Here is a 26,360-nt window from a genome sequence, read left to right on the forward strand (position 1 = left end):
ACTGGTCTTCCACCAAAAGTTTCCGAGCCTGTAGCCCAAAGAGGGGGTTCTTCAGAGTGTCCAGCCCCAAGAGGGGGTTCTTCAGAGTGTCCAGCCCCAAGAGGGGGTTCTTCAGAGTGTCCGGCCCCAAGAGGGGGTTCTTCAGAATGTGCGGCCCCAAGAGGGGGTTCTTCAGAGTGTGCGGCCCCAAGAGGGGGTTCTTCAGAGTGTCCGGCCCCAAGAGGGGGTTCTTCAGAGTGTCCGGCCCCAAGAGGGGGTTCTTCAGAATGTCCGGCCCCAAGAGGGGGTTCTTCAGAGCGTCCAGCCCCAGGGAGTCTTCAGAGCGCTGCCCAGCCAGAGAGTCTTCAGAGCGCTGCCCAGCCAGAGAGTCTTCAGAGCGCTGCCCAGCCAGAGTCTTCAGAGCGCTGCCCAGCCAGAGAGTCTTCAGAGCGCTGCCCAGCCAGAGAGTCTTGCCTCAGCCCAGCCCCGTGAAGAGGGGTCTCTTGCCTCAGCCCAGCCCTTAGCCCAGCCCTGTGAAGAGGGGGCTCCTGCCTTAGCCCAGCCCCGTGAAGAGGGGGCTCCTGCCTTAGCCCAGCCCCGTGAAGAGGGGGCTCCTGCCTTAGCCCAGCCCCGTGAAGAGGGGGCTCCTGCTTTAGCCCAGCCCAGTGAAGAAAGGGCTCCTGCCTTAGTCCAGCCCCAGGAGGGGGCTCTGAGCATTATGCCAATCTCCGAAGAAGAATCTAGCACTTCCGTTTCTCACAACACAGGTCATATATCTAGGCACGTAGGCACTGCTGTAGTCCTGGGTTCCAATCCTACTACTAACTTGTTGCTCGTGATTTGGGTACAACTCAGTCTCACAGGACTTCCAGGAAGGACCAAATCCAGAAAGTGCCATCCAAATCTCTAGTCAACGTTCGGTTAGGATCATCATGTATTCCTGACCAGTCTCCTGAAAGTCTGTCCCCTCCTCAGTGTCCTGATGCTCCATTTTTTATTCCATCTCCAGTGTTTCCAGAAAATCAAGCTTCCACTTCACAGAATTCATCCAACGCTCCATTTTTGGATTACTTTGATGGAGATTTAACGCAATACTTCGCACTAGTTAACCGATATCTTTCCATGATGGAGACAGACCCTTCCCTCTGAATTACTCCCTCCAACATAGTTAAATTGTTATTCCTGACCTTCAGAGGAGAAGCCTTGGAATGGGCTAGTCCACTAATTGAAACCAATGACCCAGTTCTTCTCAATCTTGTGGCCTTCAGTGAGGTGGTAATTAAGAAATTCAATTCATGCTCTTATCAGTCTTCAGGGAACCAGTCTATTTCAGTTGAGGTTCCTGCCCAGTCGGGGCCATCTAAGGTTTCTATCTATCTTGGTTCATCCGAGACTCCTGTTGCCAGCTCAGAGACTCCAGCAATCAGCTTACCTGTTGGTTTTCTTCAGCTTCAGTCTACTGCTCCTGCTGGGAAATCTACAAAAAGGAGAAAGAAGAAAAAGGGAAAGTCTAAGTTGAAAGCCACTGTTGGACTTCCTTGGCAGCATGAGGATACCCTGATATGCCCTCTACCTTTTGATTCAGACTCTGACATGTGTTGAGCGTCTGGAATCCGCTCCTTAGGGAGGGGGTACTGTCACGATCCATGCAGTTTCTCCTCCATGCCTGGGGTGGCGCTCTCTGCTCTGGTGCTCAGCACTTTCTGCTCTGTATCTGCAGCTTGGTATTTAGCTGTTACCACAGCTGTGAGCAGCACCTGAACTCACTATATAGGCCAGCCACACAGGCTCCAAGTTGCCAGTTCATCGTGTCAAGGTTGTCTCAGTTCCTGGTCCTGGTTATGCTGGTCTCTACTGCTAAATCATCCATAGAACTGCCAGGTTCTACCACAGTGCTATCCTGTGATCCTGCTACAGTGCAATCCTGTGATCCTGCTACAGTGCAATCCTGTGATCCTGGTACGTTGCATACTCTACCACAGTGCTATCCTGTGATCCTGCTACAGTGCAATCCTGTTATCCTGCTACATTGCATACTCTACCACAGTGCTATCCTGTGATCCTGCTACAGTGCAATCCTGTTATCCTGCTACGTTGCATAGTCTACCACAGTGCTATCCTGTGATCCTGCTACAGTGCAATCCTGTTATCCTGCTACGTTGCATACTCTACCACAGTGCTATCCTGTGATCCTGCTACAGTGCAATCCTGTTATCCTGCTACGTTGCATACTCTACCACAGTGCTATCCTGTGATCCTGCTACAGTGCAATCCTGTTATCCTGCTACATTGCATACTCTACCACAGTGCTATCCTGTGATCCTGCTACAGTGCAATCCTGTTACCCTGCTACGTTGCATACTCTACCACAGTGCTATCCTGTGATCCTGCTACAGTGCAATCCTGTTATCCTGCTATGTTGCCTACTCTACCACAGTGCTATCCTGTGATCCTGCTACAGTGCACTCCTGTTATCCTGCTACGTTGCATACTCTACCACAGTGCTATCCTGTGATCCTGCTACAGTGCAATCCTGTTATCCTGCTACGTTGCATACTCTACCACAGTGCTATCCTGTGATCCTGCTACAGTGCAATCCTGTTATCCTGCACGTTGCATACTCTACCACAGTGCTATCCTGTGATCCTGCTACAGTGCAATCCTGTTATCCTGCTATGTTGCATACTCTACCACAGTGCTATCCTGTGATCCTGCTGCAGTGCCTTCACAGTCCACAGTGTCTCAAGTGTTTCCACAGTCTACACCGTTTTCAAGTATTCAGTCTCCTGGCATCCCATGTCCCCTCAGTTCTCCCTTTCATTTTGTGTTCTCTAATTATTCCTGGTTTATACTTATTGTTTACAGTTGTATACTGCTTTAATAAACTTGCTATTGTACCGTGAACATCAGTCCCTGCGAATATGTTCTCACAAAGGGAAATCCAAATGGATTCTGACACTCTTCGGTCTATTGTTCTGGCCTTGGAGCCCATGGACTATATGGTATCCCTGGACATGCAAGATGCGTACCTATAAATCCCTATTGCCATTTTGCATCAGCAATACCTGCGGTTTGCTATTGGCAACCTACATTACCAATTTCAGGCCTTACCCTTTGGTCTGACCACGGCTCCACGAATTTTCACCAAGGTTATGGCAGTTATGACGGCTCTCCTTCGTCGCCGGGGCATCAGGATCCTACCGTATCTGGATGATCTGTTGATCCTGGCAACCTCACCAGAGGTTCTCCTTCGTCATCTGGAACTGACAGTCCAATTCCTACAAGCCCACGGGTGGCTAATCAACTAGAAGAAATCCTCCCTGGTCCCTGCTCAGAGCATGCTGCACCTGGGAGCGTTGTTGGACACACACAAGCAGCAGTTGTTTTTGTCTCCGGACAAGGTCCTGAAACTTCAGGATAAAATAACACTTCCTATCTCGCCCACGTGTGTCGATACACTCGCAAGTACTGGGCCTCATGATGTCAACTTTCGACATGGTAGAGTACGCTCAATTTCACTCCCGCCCTCTCCAGAAGTTGATTCTCTCCAAATGGGATGGCTTACCCCACCGGATCAGGACTCACATGATCTCCCTAACTCCGGAGGTTCGCCTGTCTCTGTCCTGGTGACTCCAGGATCAGCGATTGGACAGTGGTCTTCCCTTCGGGATCTCCAACTGGGCCCTGCTGACAATGGATCCAGTCTGAGGGGTTGGGGCGCAGTGTTGGAGCAACACTCTCTTCAAGGTCGGTGGACAAGGGAAGAGTCTTTCCTCCCGATAAACATTCTGTAACTGCGGGCAGTGTTCAATGCACTGAAACTAGCCTTGCCTTGGATATAGAACAGGCCTGTTCAAGTACAGTCAGACAACACCACCACCACGGTGGCGTATATAAATCATCAAGATGGTATTCGAAGCCGCATGGCAATGAGGGAAGTGTCAAGGATACTTCAGTGAGCAGAACGCCATCTGCCAGCCATATCGACAGTGTTCATTCAGGGAGTCCTCAACTGGGAAGCGGGCTTCCTCCGTCATCAGGATGTACACGCCGGAGAGTGGAACCTTCATCCAGAATTATTTCAACTCCTAGTGGACAAGTGGGGCCTACCAGATGTAGACCTGATGGCTTCTCGACACAATCACAAGGTTTCGGTCTTCGGTGCAAGAACAAGGGATCCATTTGGAAATCTGACTCTGTTTGTTCTTTTTGGTTTTCACAAACATGTCTGGCCTGCTAATAAGCAGACCTTGGCCAGATGGATTAGAATGGTGATTGCACATGCTTATGTTCAGGCTGGCCTTCCAGCTCCTGATACCATTAAAGCCCATTCTACTCAGTCGGTTGGACCTTCTTGCGTGGCCCGCAACGTGGTGCGACCCTTGAACAGTTGTGCAAGACGGCTACACGGTCCTCAGTGAACACGTTCATAAGTTTTTACGCCTTCGATACTTCCGCCTCCCAGGATGCTTCCTTTGGATACCGGGTTCTTGTGCCTGCTACAGTGAGTCCCCTCCCATGAGAAACTGCTTTAGGACATCCCCAATGTTATTCCCTGTGGAATATAGTGTACCCCGCTGCTGAAAAGATTTATGGTAAAAACTTACCTTTGTTAAATCTCTTTCTGCGAGGTACACTTGATTCCACAGGGCTCCCACCCTGACGCACTTAGCTTCTTTGGGTTTGTATGGCATTAGCCGCTGGTACCTTCTCCTGTCGTGAGAATGTGGTTCTGTGTGGCTACTAACTGTTGTCTCTTTTCTACCTGCTACTGCATTGGACTGGTTAACAAAACTGAGCTCCTGTGCTCGGAGGCGGGGTTATAGAGGAGGCGGCGCTATGCATCTTGGAAACAGTCAAAGCTTTTAGCTTGTTGGTGCCTCGGATCAAGATCCTACTCTACACCCCAATGTTATTCCCTGTGGAATCCAGTGTACCTCGCAGAAAGACATTTAACAAAGGTAAGTTCTTACCATAAATCTCCTTTTTTTTTAAACAAAAAATCCTCCATTTAAGATGGCGCCATTACTTATGGGCCAGTGCTCTGGACTTGCCCCCCAGGCTAAAAGTTGCCAGCCCCTGTTGCATGACATGTCAGGAGTCTATTCCTCCTTCTACAGGTGCAGCATTAGACTTTATGAAGATATAATAAAATAGCTGTGCTGGGCGTGTTAAACAGAACTCATGCTCTGGTGGTCTGTTGCATGACATGTCAGGAGTTTATTCCTCCTTCTACAGGTGCAGCATTAGACTTTATGAAGATATAATAAAATAGCTGTGCTGGGCGTGTTAAACAGAACTCATGCTCTGGTGGTCTGTGGTTTAGGTTGGTTTAGTGTGGTTTAGGTGAACTTCATAGGAGAAAGCTTAAGAGCATAAATAAATAGTAGTTAAATCAAAGATGTTGCTATATTCTAACCAAATGTGTGTTAATGAACCACAAAGCATAAAGCATATATCAGTTAAAATGTAAAGTAAATATTCAGAAGTTTTAGGAACTTGTGTCTAGATCTAGTGTTGAAAACATTAATGTATTCGGAAGGGATATTGCAGTCCCTGCTTCTCACAAGAACTGCCAAGAGCAAATTGGGTTGTGCTGGTTCAGGGGTAATTTTACTCTACCTTAGAGGTTCTCGAACGTGGTAATACTGGGCCCACCCCAAAACTTTTATGAGACCCAGCAATGCTATGTTCTACCCCTGCCGTTCATAATGATTCATAGGTTTCACCAAAATAAATCACCATATATTTTATAGGGTAGAGCAGAGGTTCTCAAGCGTGGCCCTCAAGGCACCCCAACGGTCCAGGTTTTAGGTATATTATGAACGGCAGGGGTAGAACATAGCATTGCTGGGTCTCAAAACTTTTGGGGTGGGCCTAGCATTACCAGCCCACCCCTGTAGAGGCTCACTGCTATACTGGTCTGAGCACGCGCAGGGTCAGCACCAACCACCATTGTCGATAGCAGATTTAAGAATATATGATGAATTAAATACAGCTGGAGTCTCTCTATTGCTGGACAGTTAACCAATAAATGGATTATATAATCTACATGAAGAACTGAGCTGTTATAAAACAAAATGAAGTGATAAAATAGTCAGTTACACCACACTCCTAATTTATCAAAATTCACAATTTAATTGCGTTTAGAAAGCGTAAATAACGATTAAATTTGCAATGCGATAATTACATAATTTATTATTAAAAATAAATTATCCATTCGGACAGCATTGTCTGACTATGGCCCTTGGGGCCTATCTATGCAGCATTAAAACACAGAACATGGCTGTAATTCTCTTGTTTTCAGACTTCTCTACAATCTGTTGGTTTTCATAGGAACAACACAACTTTGTGGAATTTTAATTTCCGGTTTCAAATCACAGCCCAATCACTCATTCAGAAGCCCTTGTTTGGTGTGTAAACATTAGAATGTGAACCACAGATGATCACCTTGTAAAATTAGCTAGGTTCTGTAGGACCTTGGCGACCAGCGTCAAGGCACGTGCAGCAAGAGGGTGAGGATGTTCAGGTGAGAGCTGAAATAGTCCTGGGGACAGGATAGCTGGACACAGGAACCGCAGGAAGAGGCAAGCACTGACCAGACGGGAACCCAAATCAGGTCTTCCTCGCATGGCAACTTTCTCCTGCCAGCTGGAGAACACTGCTAGGAGCTCTGGGGGAAAATACCTGTGAGTGGAGAGAGAAGGTTCATTGATGGGAAGAAGGTGAAGATGGATTAGGCAGGCAGATGAAATGTGAGATGTATAGCTAGAGGCCTTTTATGACAATGGACAGTGGAAGATGGTTAAAGGGTAAAAATAATTATACTGGGAGTACAACAACTAGACTAACACCTGATACGTAGTATAGGACTTGAGGGGATTCCTTTATATGTGAGAAGTAGGCAGTGCAGAAACCATTTCATTTTGCAGAGCAAAATGATGGAAATGGAATACAACATACTTGGTGGACCTAGTCCAAGTGGCAAGTGAACTGATTATGGTGATATGATTTGTCTTAAAGGGAGTGCCTGTGTTCCGCAAACTAATAATTAAGGTATACCGCAAATAAGACTAAATCAATCAGTAGTTAATGTGGACAACCTGGGAAATTGTATTTATTAAAGGGGTGGTTCTAAAGTTATAGGACGTGATCTTTAATTTTGTATTGCACCTACTGTAATTCTACTTACTTGTTGACCTTGGCGTGCGTCTGACAGACCAGCACCATTCACTGCCAGGTCTCCGCATCTGGGAGTTTAGAATCAGGGCAGGAGGGTGGACGTCTCATTGTGGGCGTGGAACAGCTATCTGAGCCCGCTAATCAGGAGAGTCCCCTCAAACTGGTTAAATTTTTGTGAAATTATTGATTGTTTTATGTAATGCTTAAAATTCTATTTTATCATACCCTCCAACATTTTACAATAAAAAAAAACAGTACAAATTAGGAAAAGGGGCATGGTTACGGGTAAATGGGGGCATGGCCCCCTTTCCTGTACTTTCAATGGAGATTTAGTGAGTCAAAAGTCGGTACAAAGCCCTTTTTGGCCGGTACAGACCATAAAAAAAAAGTACTGTACCGGCCAAAAAGTTACAGTTGGAGGGTATGTTTTATATCTATAGAGGAAGTGAGGTATAAAGGGTAAAGGTCATAGGTGGTGACATCTCACTTTTGTGACTGGAAAATACTCTGTATGGCCTCCTCACAGCTTTGCCACAGATTTTCTCTGTTCTCACTCAGCTTCTCTGGGGAACAGCGCAGGGGGTCCACCTCGTGACTGTCTGTTGAAGCGTAGAGCCGGGCAATAAAAGGGCCTGAAAAATAAATCCCCAGCTATTATTCTGCACAGGAAAAAGCTAATCTTTGTGTGTGATCATTTTAGATTACCTTTAGGTTTTTGTTTTTCTTCTAACATTGGTGGTCATTCCGAGTTGTTTGCTTGCTGCAGATTTACGCAGTGCAGCGATTAAGTAAAAAAAATTGCAAAAATGCGCATGCACATGGTACGCAGCGCGCATGCACTAAGTATTTTCACACAGAACTTTGTAGATTTACACAAGGTCGAGCGACGTTTTTTCATCGCTCGAGTGATCGTAGTGTGATTGACAGGAAGTGGGTGTTTCTGGGCGTAAACTGGCCGTTTTCAGGGAGTGTGCTTAAAAACGCAGGCGTGTCAGATAAAAACGCAGGAGTGACTGGCTGAACGCAGGGCGTGTTTGTGACGTCAAACCAGGAACTAAACAGACTGAGGTGATCGCAGTCTAGGAGTAGGTCTGGAGCTACTCAGAAACTGCAGCAAATTATTTACTTGGGTACAGATTATTAGTACGTTGGCTAGTACAAATTTTGTGTTAAAATATAGTTAATTCTCTACGGAGCTAGCCAATACAAGAGCTACAGCAGTGGTTACACATGATTTATTTAAAATATATGTTTTAAAGGAAATGAAACAAATGATGAAAATGTACAGCTCAATGCGTTTCAAACTATTGATCTGCAGAAACTAATAGATGGACAAAAGTCTTGTGCTTCACATGAACATGCCACTTGGAGGGCAAAGCAATGTCGACAAGATGCCAGCGGCCTGTGAAAAGATGGACATGGTAGACCATACTTGCCTACTTTTGAAAACTAGTTTCAGGGAGATTCCAGGCAGCAGAATACGCCACGCAAAGCGTGGCGCGCCTTTGAGGGGGGGAAGGGGGTAGTGGCATGCTTCGCCCAAAGTGCGTGTTGAGGACTACCTATTAGCGTATTTATTGACACTCAGGGGCAGTGGCATAACTAGAAATTTTCCTCCCCCAAGCCAAAAGGGGCTTGGCTTTGTTGAAATGGGCGTGGTTTCCCATAAAGGGGCGTGGCATTGCAGGAAAATACTACCTTATACCCCAGTTTTGCAACCTTCACGCCCAGACGTTGGCCACCACAGGAAAGAAAAATAATCCTGATTCATGCCCCTTACATTATTTGTCATTTTTCCTCCTTATAGTAATGCCCAGTATACATTATGCCACATACTGCAATGGCCCTTAGACATTATGCCACACACAATAATGCACATGACACAATATGCACACACCATAATGCCCCCGACACATTATGCCACACACCGTAATGCCTGTGACACATTATGCCACACACCGTAATGCCTGTGACACATTATGAGAGGAATCGCAATGCCCGTTATACATTATGCTACACACTGCAATGCCCCTGATACATTATAGCACATACAATGCCTGTGACACATTATGACACACACCGCAATGACCCTGAGACATTATACCACATACCACAATGCCCGTGATATAGTATACCACACACCGTAATGCCTGACACATTATGACACACACCGCAATGTCCGTGATACATTATGCCACACACTGCAATGACCCTGAGACATTATACCACATACCACAATGCCCGTGATATAGTATACCACACACCGTAATGCCTGTGACATATACCGCAATGCCCGTTATACCCTATGCCACACACTGCAATGCCCGTTATACATTATGCCACACTGCAATGCCCCTGAGACATTATACCACATACCACAATGCCCGTGATATAGAATACCACACACCGTAATGCCTGTGACACATACCGCAATGCCCGTTATACCCTATGCCACACACTGCAATGCCCGTTATACATTATACCACACTGCAATGCCCCTGAGACATTATACCACATACAACAATGCCCGTGATATAGTATGACACACACCGTAATGCCTCTGACACATTATGAGACACACCGCAATGCCCATTACACATTAAGTCCTACAGTAAGGCTTCTAATTACTTTTAAATTACCTGGTCGTTGCTAGGGGTTTCATGCTCTTGGTTCCATGCACGGTGCCAGGGGTTTTCATGCTCAGGGTGTCATGCTCGTTGCCAGGGGTTTCATGCTCGTTGCCAGGGGTTTCATGCACTGGGGGTCATGCTCATTGCCAGGGGTTTCATGCTCTTGGTTCCATGCTCGTTGCCAGGGGTTTCATGCACTGGGTGTCATGCTCGTTGCTAGGGGGTAATGCTTGTTGCTAGGGCTGTGTTCCCAGTGCCACATACGCCCCAAGTGCCAGGTACACACATGCCCCCAATGCCAAATATGCCCCCCCCCAAGGGCCAGGTACACATATACGCCTCAGTGTCACATATGCCCCCTCAGTGCCACATATGCCCCCCAAGTGCCAAATAAGTTCCCCCTCCCCAGTGCCAGGTACAGCTCCCCCCCCCCCCCCCCCCCCGCTGATTTGTGAAGGAGGGACACGGAGAGCACAGCGTGCGCCTCTTCTGTGTCTCTCCTGCGTCTCCGGCGTGTCTGTTGAATGAAGTGCCGGTTCGTGAGCCAATCAGAGCTCACGAACGGGCACTTCATTTAATAGACCCGCCGGAGACGCAGGAGGGACACAGGAGAGGCGCGCGCTGTGCCCTCCGTGTCCCTCCTTCACAGCAGCGGCTAGGAAAGGATGGAGACAGCAGATTGACATGCAGACGGCTTGTCCGCATGTCTATCTGCTCTAAATCAGTGGCGGCGCCCCCCCGCAGCCCCGCGCCTCCAAGCCACCGCGAGGGCTGTGGGGGCAGTAGTTACGCCACTGCTCAGGGGTGTGTCCTGCAATGACAGGTGAAAATTAGTACTAAAAGCAGCAAAAAATAAAAAATAAAAATAGGGTAATACTATAGGTACACTAGAGTAATAATACAGGTGCACTAAATTATGATACCGTGTACATTTCTGAGAAGAAACGGACAGTATATTACACCCAGTACACACAGCATATAATACATTATATTATACACAGCCCCCTCCCCATATTGTACCCAGTACCATATTACATTACATTATACACAGCCTCACTCCCCCATATTACAGCCAGTACACCCGGTACCACATAACATTACATTATACATAGCCCCAGTAAGTGCCTTAAATAGACATTTTTTTTTAGCACTGTGTGCAAGAAACAGCATCGGTACCACCCTATAAAAAAAACTGGGCAAGTGTGTGCCGTAGGCGCGTGTGTGCCAAAAATGTAGGGGCGTGGCTTCATGGGGAAGTGGCGTGGCCACAGAGCTCCCTTTTGCAGATTACTGCAGGCAGAACTCCATTTTACGGCTCCCGGACCGCCAGCTAATGAGAAGCTGCCACTTGGCAGCTTCTCATTGGCTGGCGGTCTGCGAGCCGTGATTGGCTCACGCCAGATTTTAAAAAGCCGCCCCTATTTTTGATTGGTGCTGCAGCCGGTCCGCGAGCCGGGATTGGCTGGCGGCCGCTGCCACCATTACAATGCAGCCTGATGCTGTGGCTGGGCGGAGGCGGAACTGGTTCCGCCTGCAATTAGAGGTGACGGAACGCAGTTCCGCCCCACTTTAACCACTGCATTACATTATACATAGCCCCAGTCCCCCATATTGCAGCCAGTACACCCGGACCCATATTTCATAAAATTATACACAGCCTACACAGTCCCCACAATATTACACCGAGCAGCACATTACATTTCACACAGCCCCCCCCCATCACAGATAGTACACAGCACCATATTACATTATATTATACACCGCACAACCCCCCCTTCTTCCCCTAATATTACACCCGGTAGCACATTACATATCACACAGCTCCCCCCCCTATCACAGATAGTACACAGCACCATATTACATTATATTATACACAGCACAACCCACCCCCCCTAATAACATACCCTCCAACATTTTACACTGAAAAATCGGTACAAATTTGAAAAGGGGGCGTGGCCGCGGGTAAAGGGGGCGTGGCCGCACCCCTTTTCCTATACTTTCAATGGAAGTTTGGAGAGCCAAAAATCGGTACAGACCATGAAAAAAAGGTACTGTACCTATTAAAAAGGTACAGTTGGAGGGTATGTAATATTACACCAGGTAGCACATTACATATCACACAGCCCCCCCTCCCCCTTATTACAGAAAGTACCATGTAACATTACATAATGCACAGTACACACTCCCTTCCCCTGACCACACTATACACATCCCCCCTTTCTCATAAACACCCCCAGCACATACAGCACCCACCTGGCTATGGCTGCTCCTTCCTATGAACTTAGAGCAGGGGCCGGGACAGTGTGGTGGAGGGAGGCAGCAGCACTGTGCAGGAACATGAGGAGGAGATGGGCTGTGTGTTACACGCAGCACCGAGTGTGGTGGGCGGGGCCAGCAGCAGTGAAGCAGAGCATTGGATGTCAGCAGACCAGCTGCTCTGCTGTTCCGCTCAGGCTGCCGGCTCTGTGTGCACACTGCACAGCAGGAGTCAGGACGGCCACCACGGACGGCTGTGACCTCTTACGTGCAGGCCCCGCCCCCCGCATTTCCGGACTCGCGCATGCGCAGTCCGGCTTAACAGGGAGCTCGTTTAAAAAGCGGGAGGGCAGGCAAGGTTTGCAGGGCAGCGGGAGGCTCATTGAAAAATCGGGAGCCTCCCGCTGAATCCGGGAGGGTAGGCAAGTCTGTGGTAGACCTATAGCTCCCAAATCACCTCTTCAAGTGCCCAAAGAGGCAGCACATGGGATGACCGATGTTGGAAGAGAACGTATGTATAAAATGATTGGGAACTATTGGTATGCTCAAGGATTTTCTTCCCATGCAAAAAAAATCCCCCCCAAAAAAGAAGAAGGCCAAAACCTGCCTCATTTGCATGAGAATGAACTCAGGAAAAGCAGTACCAACAGAGCCATCTCACATCCCTCCCACAACTGGCCCGTTAAAGACTCTACATTGACTTTATACAAATGCCAAATGTAATAAATCTTCAGTATATCCAAACCATAATAGACATGTTCTCGGGCTGGGCAGAGGCAGCAGCATTGGTGGCATAGAAACTGGTAAAGGCATTTGTGTCTAGGTACAAGTAATAGAAAGTGATAGGGGTACACATTTCACATTGAAGGTTTTTCAAGCAATGTGCACACATATGGGAATAGACAGTAAATTTCACATGCCTTATAGGCCTCAGGCTTTTGGGAAAAAATAGAGGGTCTCAAATAGCATAATCAAAAATAAGCCAGCTAAGATGGGAGCAGAGACAGGTATGAGTTGGCCAGAAGCATTACCTATTGTATTGCATAGCTTGTGTACCACACCTAAGCAGCCTTTGAACTTGTCTCCCTTTGAGATATTTTTTGGGGGGGAGAGGGGAAGTTGCCCAACATCATTGTCAGCCTACCTGCTGATGCCTCTTTGATACATGATGTAACCACAGACTATATCATTAAGCTTTCCCAGCATCTGAAATCCCTCCAACAGGAAAGAGTAAAGCTCATCAAGGACTGTCCAGAAGGGCTATGCCATTCGTTCCAGCCAGTGGACTATGTAAAGTAGCTGGATACGCGCTTCACATTACAAAAAGGTAGCTGATCCGGCAGTGACCCCAGACGCAGAAGCAAGTAAATCCGCTGATCCAGACCTAGGCTTTGCCTACCTCTTTGGCCAAGATGGCGTGGTACGGGGCTCCAATCCACAACCGTCAACTGAGGAAGCCTAGGAAAGACTTTCTGAAGCAGGTGAATGATCCAATTTGGGATGCTATGCTGCTAGAACAGTGATTTGTTTTGATTCTCACTCTTATTGCTTACGTTATACAATCAGTGCTTATGAAAGGTAATGGTACAGAAGGCTATCCTACAGGGGTTAATGAGGCAACCATGAATGCTCCTACAGTCACACTACAAAGGGAAGCTAACTCACCTACAAAGGCTGGAGAAGTTCCTCCAGCTAGAACACAATAGACACTCAAGATCACATTATGTGGTTATAAATTTATCAGTCACTCTTTCCTGATGATGATTTTAATAAGATGATTTTAATAAGACTCTCATCTCTAAATAAGAAAAATACACCACAAACCATACCATATTAAAATTTGTATTCATTATTGGATATTCGATAAGAAGATGGGTGCATTTAATTCACATAGGACTGGTTTAGCTGAGATGGTAGTTTTAGATATGAACCTACAGTTCCTACATAATGACAAAAACACTAAAATCTATTGAGTGACTACATAATGAATACAATTGAAAATATTCTATCCAGTGACATTTTAGAGCTAACACCGTACAAAACCTACTCGTCTTGTTATGCCAGCACAAGGCTAAAATGCTGGCCTGCATCATCAGATTTATTAATTCATTAGATTATGTTTAGAACACAAGCAGGGCCTCATATAAGAGTAGAAATACAATGAAAATACAACCTGGCACTTATAAGTCAATTTTATAATACATAAGCCACTCCTCAAAGAAGCCATACAAAAATAGAAAGGTAGACAGCGCTATATAATTAAAATAGTAAATTATAAACTCCGTAATTTACCAGAAAAAAAAAATAAACAAACACAACAGCGAATAAAAAATAAGATTTTACTCACCGGTAAATCTATTTCTCGTAGTCCGTAGTGGATGCTGGGAACTCCGTAAGGACCATGGGGAATAGCGGCTCCGCAGGAGACTGGGCACAACTAAAGAAAGCTTTTAGGTCACCTGGTGTGCACTGGCTCCTCCCACTATGACCCTCCTCCAAGCCTCAGTTAGGACACTGTGCCCGGACGAGCTGACATAATAAGGAAGGATTTTGAATCCCGGGTAAGACTCTTACCAGCCACACCAATCACACCGTATAACTCGTGATACTATACCCAGTTTTACAGTATGAAAACAACTGAGCCTCTCAACAGATGGCTCAACAATAACCCTTTAGTTAACAATAACTATGTACAAGTATTGCAGACAATCCGCACTTGGGACGGGCGCCCAGCATCCACTACGGACTACGAGAAATAGATTTACCGGTGAGTAAAATCTTATTTTCTCTGACGTCCTAGTGGATGCTGGGAACTCCGTAAGGACCATGGGGATTATACCAAAGCTCCCAAACGGGCGGGAGAGTGCGGACGACTCTGCAGCACCGAATGAGAGAACTCAAGGTCCTCCTCAGCCAGGGTATCAAATTTGTAGAATTTTGCAAACGTGTTTGCCCCTGACCAAGTAGCAGCTCGGCAAAGTTGTAAAGCCGAGACCCCTCGGGCAGCCGCCCAAGATGAGCCCACCTTCCTTGTGGAATGGGCTTTTACTGATTTAGGATGCGGCAGTCCAGCCGCAGAATGTGCCAGCTGAATTGTGCTACAAATCCAGCGAGCAATAGTCTGCTTAGAAGCAGGAGCACCCAGCTTGTTGGGTGCATACAGGATAAATAGCGAGTCAGTTTTCCTGACTCCAGCCGTCCTGGAAACATAAATTTTCAAGGCCCTGACTACGTCCAGCAACTTGGAATCCTCCAAGTCCCTAGTAGCCGCAGGCACCACAATAGGTTGGTTCAAGTGAAAAGCTGAGACCACCTTAGGGAGAAACTGGGGACGAGTCCTCAATTCTGCCCTATCCATATGGAAAATCAGATAAGGGCTTTTATATGACAAAGCTGCCAATTCTGACACACGCCTGGCTGAAGCCAAGGCTAATAACATGACCACTTTCCACGTGAGATATTTTAGATCCACGGTTTTAAGTGGCTCAAACCAATGTGATTTTAAGAAACTCAACACCACGTTGAGATCCCAAGGTGCCACAGGAGGCACAAACGGGGGCTGAATATGCAGCACTCCTTTCACAAACGTCTGAACTTCAGGTAGTGAAGCTAGTTCTTTCTGGAAGAAAATCGACAGAGCCGAGATCTGTACCTTAATGGAGCCTAATTTCAGGCCCATAGTCACTCCTGCTTATAGGAAATGCAGAAATCGACCTAGTTGAAATTCTTCTGTTGGGGCCTTTTTGGCCTCACACCAAGCAACATATTTCCGCCATATGCGGTGATAATGCTTTGCAGTTACATCTTTCCTGGCTTTAATCAGCGTAGGAATGACTTCCTCCGGAATGCCCTTTTCCTTCAGGATCCGGCGTTCAACCGCCATGCCGTCAAACGCAGCCGCGGTAAGTCTTGGAACAGACAGGGCCCCTGCTGCAGCAGGTCCTGTCTGAGCGGCAGAGGCCATGGGTCCTCTGAGATCATCTCTTGAAGTTCCGGGTACCACGCTCGTCTTGGCCAATCCGGAACCACGAGTATTGTTCTTTCTCCTCGTTTTCTTATTATTCTCAGTACCTTTGGTATGAGAGGCAGAGGAGGGAACACATAAACTGACTGGTACACCCACGGTGTCACTAGGGCGTCCACAGCTATCGCCTGAGGGTCCCTTGACCTGGCGCAATATCTCTCTAGTTTTTTGTTTAGGCGGGACGCCATCATGTCCACCTGTGGCCGTTCCCAACGATTTACAATCAGCGTGAAGACTTCTGGATGAAGTCCCCACTCTCCCGGGTGGAGGTCGTGCCTGCTAAGAAAGTCTGCTTCCCAGTTGTCCACTCCCGGAATGAACACTGCTGACAGTGCTAGAACGTGATTTTCCGCCCATCGGAGAATCCTTGTGGCTTCTGCCATTGCCATCCTGCTTCTTGTGCCGCCCTGTCGATTTACATGGGCGACTGCCGTGATGTTGTCTGACTGGATCAGTACCGGCTGGTGTAGAAGCAGGGATTTTGCCTGACTTAGGGCATTGTAAATGACCCTTAGTTCCAGAATATTTATGTGTAGGGAAGTCTCCTGATTCGACCATAGTCCTTGGAAGTTTCTTCCCTGTGTGACTGCCCCCCAGCCTCGAAGGCTGGCATCCGTGGTCACCAGGACCCAGTCCTGTATGCCGAATCTGCGGCCCTCTAGAAGATGAGCACTCTGCAGCCACCACAGCAGAGACACCCTGGTTCTTGGAGACAGGGTTATTAGGCGATGCATCTGAAGATGCGATCCGGACCATTGGTCCAACAGGTCCCACTGAAAGATTCTGGCATGGAACCTGCCGAAAGGAATTGCTTCGTAAGAAGCCACCATCTTTCCCAGGACCCGCGTGCAGTGATGCACCGATACCTGTTTCTGTTTCAGGAGGTCTCTGACTAGAGATGACAGCTCCTTGGCTTTCTCCTCCGGGAGAAACACTTTTTTCTGGACTGTATCCAGAATCATACCCAGGAACAGTAGACGTGTCGTCGGAACCAGCTGTGATTTTGGAATATTCAGAATCCAACCGTGCTGGTGTAGCACCTCCTGAGATAGTGCTACTCCCACCAACAACTGCTCCTTGGACCTCGCCTTTATTAGGAGATCGTCCAAGTACGGGATAATTAAAACTCCCTTTCTTCGAAGGAGTATCATCATTTCCGCCATTACTTTGGTAAATACCCTCGGTGCCGTGGAGAGTCCAAACGGCAGCGTCTGGAATTGGTAATGGCAATCCTGTACCACAAATCTGAGGTACTCCTGGTGAGGATAGTAAATAGGGACATGCAGGTAAGCATCCTTGATGTCCAGGGATACCATGTAATCCCCCTCGTCCAGGCTTGCAATAACCGCCCTGAGCGATTCCATCTTGAACTTGAATTTTTTTATGTATGTGTTCAAGGATTTCAAATTTAAAATGGGTCTCACCGAACCGTCCGGTTTCGGTACCACAAACAGTGTGGAATAGTAACCCCGTCCTTGTTGAAGTAGGGGCACCTTGACTATCACCTGCTGGGAATACAGCTTGTGAATTGCCTCTAGCACAGCCTCCCTGCCTGAGGGAGTTGTCGGCAAGGCAGATTTTAGGAACCGGTGGGGTGGAGACGCCTCGAATTCCAGTTTGTACCCTTGAGATACTATATGCAGGATCCAGGGATCCACCTGTGAGCGAGCCCACTGATCGCTGAAATTTTTGAGGCGGCCCCCCACCGAACCTGGCGCCGCCTGTGGAGCCCCACCGTCATGCGGCGGACTTGGAAGAAGCGGGGGAGGACTTTTGCTCCTGGGAACCTGCTGTTTGTTGCAGCCTTTTTCCCCTACCTCTGCCTCTGGACAGAAAGGACCCGCCTTTTCCACGCCTGTTTTTCTGAGTCCGAAAGGACTGTACCTGATAAAACGGCACCTTTTTAGGCTGTGAGGGAACATGGGGTAAAAATTAGAGATGTGCACTTGAAATTTTTCGGGTTTTGTGTTTTGGTTTTGGGTTCGGTTCCGCGGCCGTGTTTTGGGTTCGACCGCGTTTTGGCAAAACCTCACCAAATTTTTTTTGTCGGATTCGGGTGTGTTTTGGATTCGGGTGTTATTTTCAAAAAACACTAAAAAACAGCTTAAATCATAGAATTTGGGGGTCATTTTGATCCCAAAGTATTATTAACCTCAAAAACCATAATTTCCACTCATTTTCAGTCTATTCTGAATACCTCACACCTCACAATATTATTTTTAGTCCTAAAATTTGCACCGAGGTCGCTGGATGACTAAGCTAAGCGACCCTAGTGGCCGACACAAACACCGGGCCCATCTAGGAGTGGCACTGCAGTGTCACGCAGGATGGCCCTTCCAAAAAACACTCCCCAAACCACATGACGCAAAGAAAAAAAGAGGCGCAATGAGGTAGCTGTGTGAGTAAGATAAGCGACCCTAGTGGCCGACACAAACACCGGGCCCATCTAGGAGTGGCACTGCAGTGTCACGCAGGATGGCCCTTCCAAAAAACACTCCCCAAACAGCACATGACGCAAAGAAAAAAAGAGGCACAATGAGGTAGCTGTGTGAGTAAGCTAAGCGACCCTAGTGGCCGACACAAACACCTGGCCCATCTAGGAGTGGCACTGCAGTGTCACGCAGGATGGCCCTTCCAAAAAACACTCCCCAAACAGCACATGACGCAAAGAAAAAAAGAGGCGCAATGAGGTAGCTGTGTGAGTAAGATAAGCGACCCTAGTGGCCGACACAAACACCGGGCCCATCTAGGAGTGGCACTGCAGTGTCACGCAGGATGGCCCTTCCAAAAAACACTCCCCAAACAGCACATGACGCAAAGAAAAAAAGAGGCGCAATGAGGTAGCTGTGTGAGTAAGATAAGCGACCCTAGTGGCCGACACAAACACCGGGCCCATCTAGGAGTGGCACTGCAGTGTCACGCAGGATGGCCCTTCCAAAAAACACTCCCCAAACAGCATATGACGCAAAGAAAAAAAGAGGCGCAATGAGGTAGCTGTGTGAGTAAGATAAGCGACCCTAGTGGCCGACACAAACACCTGGCCCATCTAGGAGTGGCACTGCAGTGTCACGCAGGATGGCCCTTCCAAAAAACACTCCCCAAACAGCACATGACGCAAAGAAAAAAAGAGGCGCAATGAGGTAGCTGTGTGAGTAAGATAAGCGACCCTAGTGGCCGACACAAACACCGGGCCCATCTAGGAGTGGCACTGCAGTGTCACGCAGGATGGCCCTTCCAAAAAACACTCCCCAAACAGCACATGACGCAAAGAAAAAAAGAGGCGCAATGAGGTAGCTGTGTGAGTAAGATAAGCGACCCTAGTGGCCGACACAAACACCGGGCCCATCTAGGAGTGGCACTGCAGTGTCACGCAGGATGGCCCTTCCAAAAAACACTCCCCAAACAGCACATGACGCAAAGAAAAAAAGAGGCGCAATGAGGTAGCTGTGTGAGTAAGATAAGCGACCCTAGTGGCCGACACAAACACCTGGCCCATCTAGGAGTGGCACTGCAGTGTCACGCAGGATGGCCCTTCCAAAAAACACTCCCCAAACAGCACATGACGCAAAGAAAAATTAAAGAAAAAAGAGGTGCAAGATGGAATTGTCCTTGGGCCCTACAGTAAGCTACTATAGTAGTATGTATAAAGAAGAAAGAAAAAAAAAAACCACGGGTAGGTGGTATACAATTATGGATGGACGAGCGACTGCCGACACAGAGGTAGCTACAGCCGTGGACTACCGTACTGTGTCTGCTGCTAATATAGACTGGATGATAATGAGATGAAATCAATATATATATATATAATATCACACTAGTACTGCAGCCGGACAGGTAGATATATTTATTATGTAATGACTGATGACGGACCTGCTGGACACTGTCAGCTCAGCAGCACCGCAGACTGCTACAGTAAGCTACTATAGTAGTATGTATAAAGAAGAAAGAAAAAAAAAAAACCACGGGTAGGTGGTATACAATTATGGATGGACGAGCGACTGCCGACACAGAGGTAGCTACAGCCGTGGACTACCGTACTGTGTCTGCTGCTAATATAGACTGGATGATAATGAGATGAAATCAATATATATATATATAATATCACACTAGTACTGCAGCCGGACAGGTAGATATATTTATTATGTAATGACTGATGACGGACCTGCTGGACACTGTCAGCTCAGCAGCACCGCAGACTGCTACAGTAAGCTACTATAGTAGTATGTATAAAGAAGAAAGAAAAAAAAAACCACGGGTAGGTGGTATACAATTATGGATGGACGAGCGACTGCCGACACAGAGGTAGCTACAGCCGTGGACTACCGTACTGTGTCTGCTGCTAATATAGACTGGATGATAATGAGATGAAATCAATATATATATATATAATATCACTAGTACTGCAGCCGGACAGGTATATATATTTATTATGTAATGACTGATGACGGACCTGCTGGACACTGTCAGCTCAGCAGCACCGCAGACTGCTACAGTAAGCTACTATAGTAGTATGTATAAAGAAGAAGAAAGAAAAAAAAAAACCGGGTAGGTGGTATACAATATTATATATATATATATATTATATACAATTATATATATATATATATATATATATATATATATTAAACTGGTGGTCAGGTCACTGGTCACACTATCAGCAACTTGCAAGTAGTACTCCTAAGCAGACAATCACAATATATATTATACTGGTGGTCAGTGTGGTCACAATGGCAGTGTGGCACTCTGGCAGCAAAAGTGTGCACTGTACGTTATATGTACTCCTGAGTCCTGCTCTCAGACTCTAACTGCTCCCCACTGTCAGTGTCTCCCCCACAAGTCAGATATACATTATACAGTCACACTATCTATCTATCACTTCAGCAAGTAGTAGTAGTACTCCTCCTAATGCTCCCCAAAATTACTACTGTGTCTCTCTCTACTCTAGTCTCACTCTCTTCTCTATAAACGGAGAGGACGCCAGCCACGTCCTCTCCCTATGAATCTCAATGCACGTGTGAAAATGGCGGCGATGCGCGGCTCCTTATATAGAATCCGAGTCTCGCGATAGAATCCGAGCCTCGCGAGAATCCGACAGCGGGATGATGACGTTCGGGCGCGCTCGGGTTAACCGAGCAAGGCGGGAAGATCCGAGTCGCTCGGCCCCGTGTAAAAAAAAATGAAGTTCGGGCGGGTTCGGATTCCGAGGAACCGAACCCGCTCATCTCTAGTAAAAATGCTGACTTCCCAGCAGTTGCTGTGGAAACTAGGTCTGAGAGACCATCCCCGAATAACTCCTCACCCTTATAAGGCAAAACTTCCATGTGCCTTTTTGAATCTGCATCCCCTGTCCACTGGCGAGTCCATAAGCCTCTCCTAGCAGAAATGGACAATGCACTTATTTTAGATGCCAGCCGGCAGATCTCCCTCTGTGCATCTCTCATGTATAAGACTGAGTCTTTTATATGCTCTATGGTTAGCAGAATAGTGTCCCTGTCTAGGGTGTCAATATTTTCTGACAGGGAATCTGACCACGCAGCGGCAGCACTGCACATCCATGCTGACGCAATAGCTGGTCTAAGTATAATGCCTGAGTGTGTATATACAGACTTCAGGATCGCCTCCTGCTTTCTATCAGCAGGTTCCTTGAGGGCGGCCGTATCCGGAGACGGTAGTGCCACCTTTTTTGACAAACGTGTGAGCGCTTTATCCACCCTAGGTGGTGTCTCCCAACGTGATCTATCCTCTGGCGGGAAAGGGAACGCCATTAGTAACTTCTTAGAGATTACCAATCTTTTATCAGGGAAAGCCCACGCTTCTTCACACACTTCATTTCATTCCTCTGATGGGGGAAAAACTACGGGTAGTTTTTTCTCCCCAAACATAATACCCTTTTTAGTGGTACCTGGGTTTATATCAGAAATTTGTAACACCTCTTTCATTGCTTCAATCATGCAACGAATGGCCTTAGTGGACATTAGACTAGACTCATCGTCGTCGACACTGGTGTCAGTATCCGTGTCGACATCCGCGTCTGCCATCTGAGGTAGCGGGCGTTTTAGAGCCCCCGATGGCCTTTGAGACGCCTGGACAGGCACGAGCTGAGAAGCCGGCTGTCCTGCATTTGGCATGTCGTAAAAATTTTTGTGTAAGGAGTCGACACGTGCACGCAATTCCTTGCATAAGTCCATCCACTCAGGTGTCTGCCCCGCAGTGGGTGACATCCCATCTATAGGCATCTGCTCCGCCTCCACATCATTATCCTCATCAAACATGTCGACACAGCCGTACCGACACACCGCACACACACAGGGAATGCTCTAACAGAGGACAGGACCCACAAAAGCCCTTTGGGGAGACAGAGTGAGAGTATGCCAGCACACACCAGAGCGCTATATAATGCAGGGACTAACTGAATTATGTCCCCTATAGCTGCTGTTATATATACTGCGCCTAAATTTAGTGCCCCCCCTCTCTTTTTTACCCTTTTCTGTAGTGTAGACTGCAGGGGAGAGCCAGGGAGCTTCCTTCCAGCGGAGCTGTGAGGGAGAAATGGCGCCAGTGTGCTGAAGGAGATAGCTCCGCCCCTTTTTTCGCGGACTATTCTCCCGCTTTTTTATGGATTCTGGCAGGGGTAATTATCACATATATAGCCTCTGGGGCTATATATTGTGGTATTTTTGCCAGCCAAGGTGTTTTTATTGCTGCTCAGGGCGCCCCGCCCTAGCGCCCTGCACCCTCAGTGACCGGAGTGTGAAGTGTGTATGAGGAGCAATGGCGCACAGCTGCAGTGCTGTGCGCTACCTTGGTGAAGACTGATGTCTTCTGCCGCCGATTTTCCGGACCTCTTCTTACTTCTGGCTCTGTAAGGGGGACGGCGGCGCGGCTCCGGGACCGAACACCAAGGCCAGTTCCATGCGGTCGATCCCTCTGGAGCTAATGGTGTCCAGTAGCCTAAGAAGCCCAAGCTAGCTGCAAGCAGGTAGGTTCGCTTCTTCTCCCCTTAGTCCCTCGCTGCAGTGAGCCTGTTGCCAGCAGGTCTCACTGTAAAATAAAAAACCTAATTATATACTTTCTTTCTAGAAGCTCAGGAGAGCCCCTAGTGTGCATCCAACCTCGGCCGGGCACAAAATCTAACTGAGGCTTGGAGGAGGGTCATAGTGGGAGGAGCCAGTGCACACCAGGTGACCTAAAAGCTTTCTTTAGTTGTGCCCAGTCTCCTGCGGAGCCGCTATTCCCCATGGTCCTTACGGAGTTCCCAGCATCCACTAGGACGTCAGAGAAAAACAAAAAAAAACCTATAACCATCATCCACATAACGCATTCAAAATTCAGCAAAATGATGTAGGATCAAAGACTGCAGTCTCTGGTCTCTTGACTTATTTGCTCCTAGTCCTTTACGCCTTTACGGAGCTCACATAATTCCTGAAAATTGAAACGCCTGAAAATTGGACTTAGATATAGTATGTCTATCTCAGACCCAGGCTGACAGGAAAAGCAGTGGCTCTCCCCTACTAATACAAGCCTGTTGTAACCTGAAGGCCCAGCATACTGAAAACAGGTGGTAAACTAAAGCCCCATACACACTACACGATCCCGATATTTGCAGTGGGGACCCGGCGTGGGTGCCGCCATCGGCAAGTGCATACACACTTGGCGATGCCAGCAGGGAAGGGGGCGGCGGCAGGGGGGAACGACACCCATGCTGTATCTGCAGCATGGCTGTCGTTAACGAGGACCTCCTTCGTCTGTACATGTTCGGAGCGGGTATCGTTAATGACATTGAGTGTACACACTGGACGAGATTGTAAAAGATCTCGCTCAGTTTGGCCCTTCTGAGCGAGATATTTTACTTTCTCGTCTAGTGTGTATGGGCCTTAAGTTTAATGATCATTTTGTGGCACCAAGTCTTGTTTTGTCAGAGACAGCTACCAACTTTGACTGACAATTTGCACCTGATATATTATATCTACTCTCTGGGGGGGAATTCAAATGTTTGAAAAGTCAGTTTGGTGTCTGTTTTTTCCCTGTCTATTAGTTAGGAAAAAACAGACACCCAACTGACTTTTCAAACAATTGAATATACCCCTCGGAGACCAGCTCCATACCAAGGGTCTCCTGCAGATACGTCTGTCCCACCATTTTCATATACTCTTCTATAGCCTTTGTAACAATGGTGTTTTCACGGAATATCAATGAGTCTTGGACATCATAACGAGAAATCTCAGCTACTCCTAGGTCCACCAAGAACTCCTATAGGAAAAAAGTGAAATGGGACAATTTGGCTCAGCCTTAATAGTACACAGGCACAATATTAGTTTGTTAAAGTTCTAACACATGCGCATCTCACCTTGGCCTGGCCAGTGCTCTGTAGGACATAAATCAGTGACCTCCCCACCTCTTCTTTCTCCCGAGCACTCAGAATGGGTTCCATTGCTCTGCTCAGTTTCAGATATCTCCATGTAAGGTACTCTGCAAACTCCTTGTACTGCACCAGGGGCAGAACACAAAGCTTCCTGTATCTGCCTCGTACCCTCAGTGTCACTTCTCCACCAAGAGGTACCCATCTCTCCACTCCCTCCTTCATGCCTTCCAGTGCCAATGTCACAGTCCCCACACCTGTAGCCTCCTTCCCCTCTCGTAGTAAATGAAGGGCAACGTGGCCTGAAGAAAAGGGCAAGTCCCGTAAATTAAAGCTCTCGCCCCAAAATACCACCCCAGCCTCAGCTGACTTGCTTGAGGTCCGACCATAAAGAGAGCCATCCAGGTGGACCTCGCAGAAGTAACGACCACGGGAGCCAGGACCAGAATTTGAAAGACCTTTGGCCTCATGGATCCACAGACTGAGGGAAGATTCTTCACGTTCACAGTTGTCCTGTGCAAAAAAATATGTATGTCAGTAGCATGGCTTCTTCAATGTATATATTTATAATGGACAGTGGTTACAACACCAGTGCTGTACAAAGTGGCCTAAAATGCAACCATACTATTCTTCTATGATCATCCTTTATTTGTAACATTACACAAGTAGGGCCATTACTATCCAGAATGACATTACATTAGTAACTTGCTTCGTGTATACCACTCAGCCTCACCTGCTAGTTGTCTACAATGACCTTCATCCAGCAATGTTTTTACTGAAAGTTTAATATACTGTTAAAATGTTAACAGCTGCTGCAATAAGATCATAGACAAGAGTTCTACAGCTCTAGGTGATCTCTGATGCCTGCTGCTGAGACAGCAGAGGAGGAAGCAGTGGCCTCGTGGGGAAACCTGTCATTGTTGGTCTTACCACCAGGTTCTGTAGCCACCGCTCTGCTCCCATGATAGTTATGCCATTGCAAAACATTATCTATACAGTACTTTGAGCTTCCGGTAATAAACCTGACTGTGTGTAGGCTCGTGTTGTTTTAGATGTCTTTTGCCAAAGTCAAGACACAATTTTGTATTTGCCTGATCCTATACATTTGTAGTTAGTAAATTAAGTTGAAAATGATTTGTGATTGCAGTTGTTTTATTGTGGCGTGGTATGATTTATCTACATTCATGATGGCAACATGAGAATGTCAACATGGTCATAATGTTGCTACGCAGCACGTTAGCACTGATTAAATATTGACATGATAGAATGTTGACGTAACGTCCCTGATGGCCCAACGGTGACGGGTGCAGCAGCGTCTTTTGGACCCGGCAGTCATGTGACTGTCAGTTCTGGTTGGGTCATGTGATGAATTGGCAAGTCAGTGAGTATACTGACCCTATCACTAACCCTAATCCTTACGCCCAACCCTCCCTCTAGTGCCAAACCCTAACCTCCTCCACCGTAGCCCAACCCTAGCCTCACCCACTTAACCAAACCCTAGCCTCCCTCCATGTGCCTAACCCAAACCCCCCCGTAGCCCAATCCTCCATCTAGTGCCTCACCGCCCCCCCATGTGTCTAACACTAACTCTCACTCTCTCTTACCGTAACCCTCTAGGCAGATGTTGACCTTTTGAATATTCAGAGATTGTCTACATTTTGCATGTCATAACATTATGGTGCCGCTCTAATAACTGCATCTCATTGCGTGTGTTATTATTGGTACCACTTTTTGAATATTGGGGCAGATGTATTAAGCCTGGAGAAGTGATAAAGCAGTGATAAATGCAAGGTGATTACACACCAGCTAATCAGCTCCAATATGTAAATGAACAGTTATGAGCTGATTGGCTGGTGCGTTATCACCTAGCATTTATCACTGCTTTATCACTTCTCCAGGCTTAATGCATCTGCCCCCATATGCTGTAATA

At 47.2% G+C, this 26,360-nt stretch overlaps 1 protein-coding gene across 1 annotated transcript in view; it reads right to left on the reverse strand.

Annotated features, from left to right (window-relative positions):
* RASAL3 (RAS protein activator like 3) overlaps positions 1–26,360 on the reverse strand; it is a 150,907-nt gene that overhangs the window by 24,834 nt on the left and 99,713 nt on the right. The window contains exons 8-11 of the mRNA XM_063931662.1: positions 24,419–24,943; positions 24,177–24,321; positions 7,649–7,793; positions 6,430–6,666 (exon numbers count right to left, since the gene is read on the reverse strand). Coding sequence (XP_063787732.1) covers positions 6,430–6,666; positions 7,649–7,793; positions 24,177–24,321; positions 24,419–24,943 — 1,052 coding nt within the window. The remainder of the gene's footprint in view (positions 1–6,429; positions 6,667–7,648; positions 7,794–24,176; positions 24,322–24,418; positions 24,944–26,360) is intronic.

This window comes from Pseudophryne corroboree, chromosome 6 (genome assembly GCF_028390025.1).
Source record: "Pseudophryne corroboree isolate aPseCor3 chromosome 6, aPseCor3.hap2, whole genome shotgun sequence".
In the NCBI taxonomy this organism is placed as follows: domain Eukaryota; kingdom Metazoa; phylum Chordata; class Amphibia; order Anura; family Myobatrachidae; genus Pseudophryne; species Pseudophryne corroboree.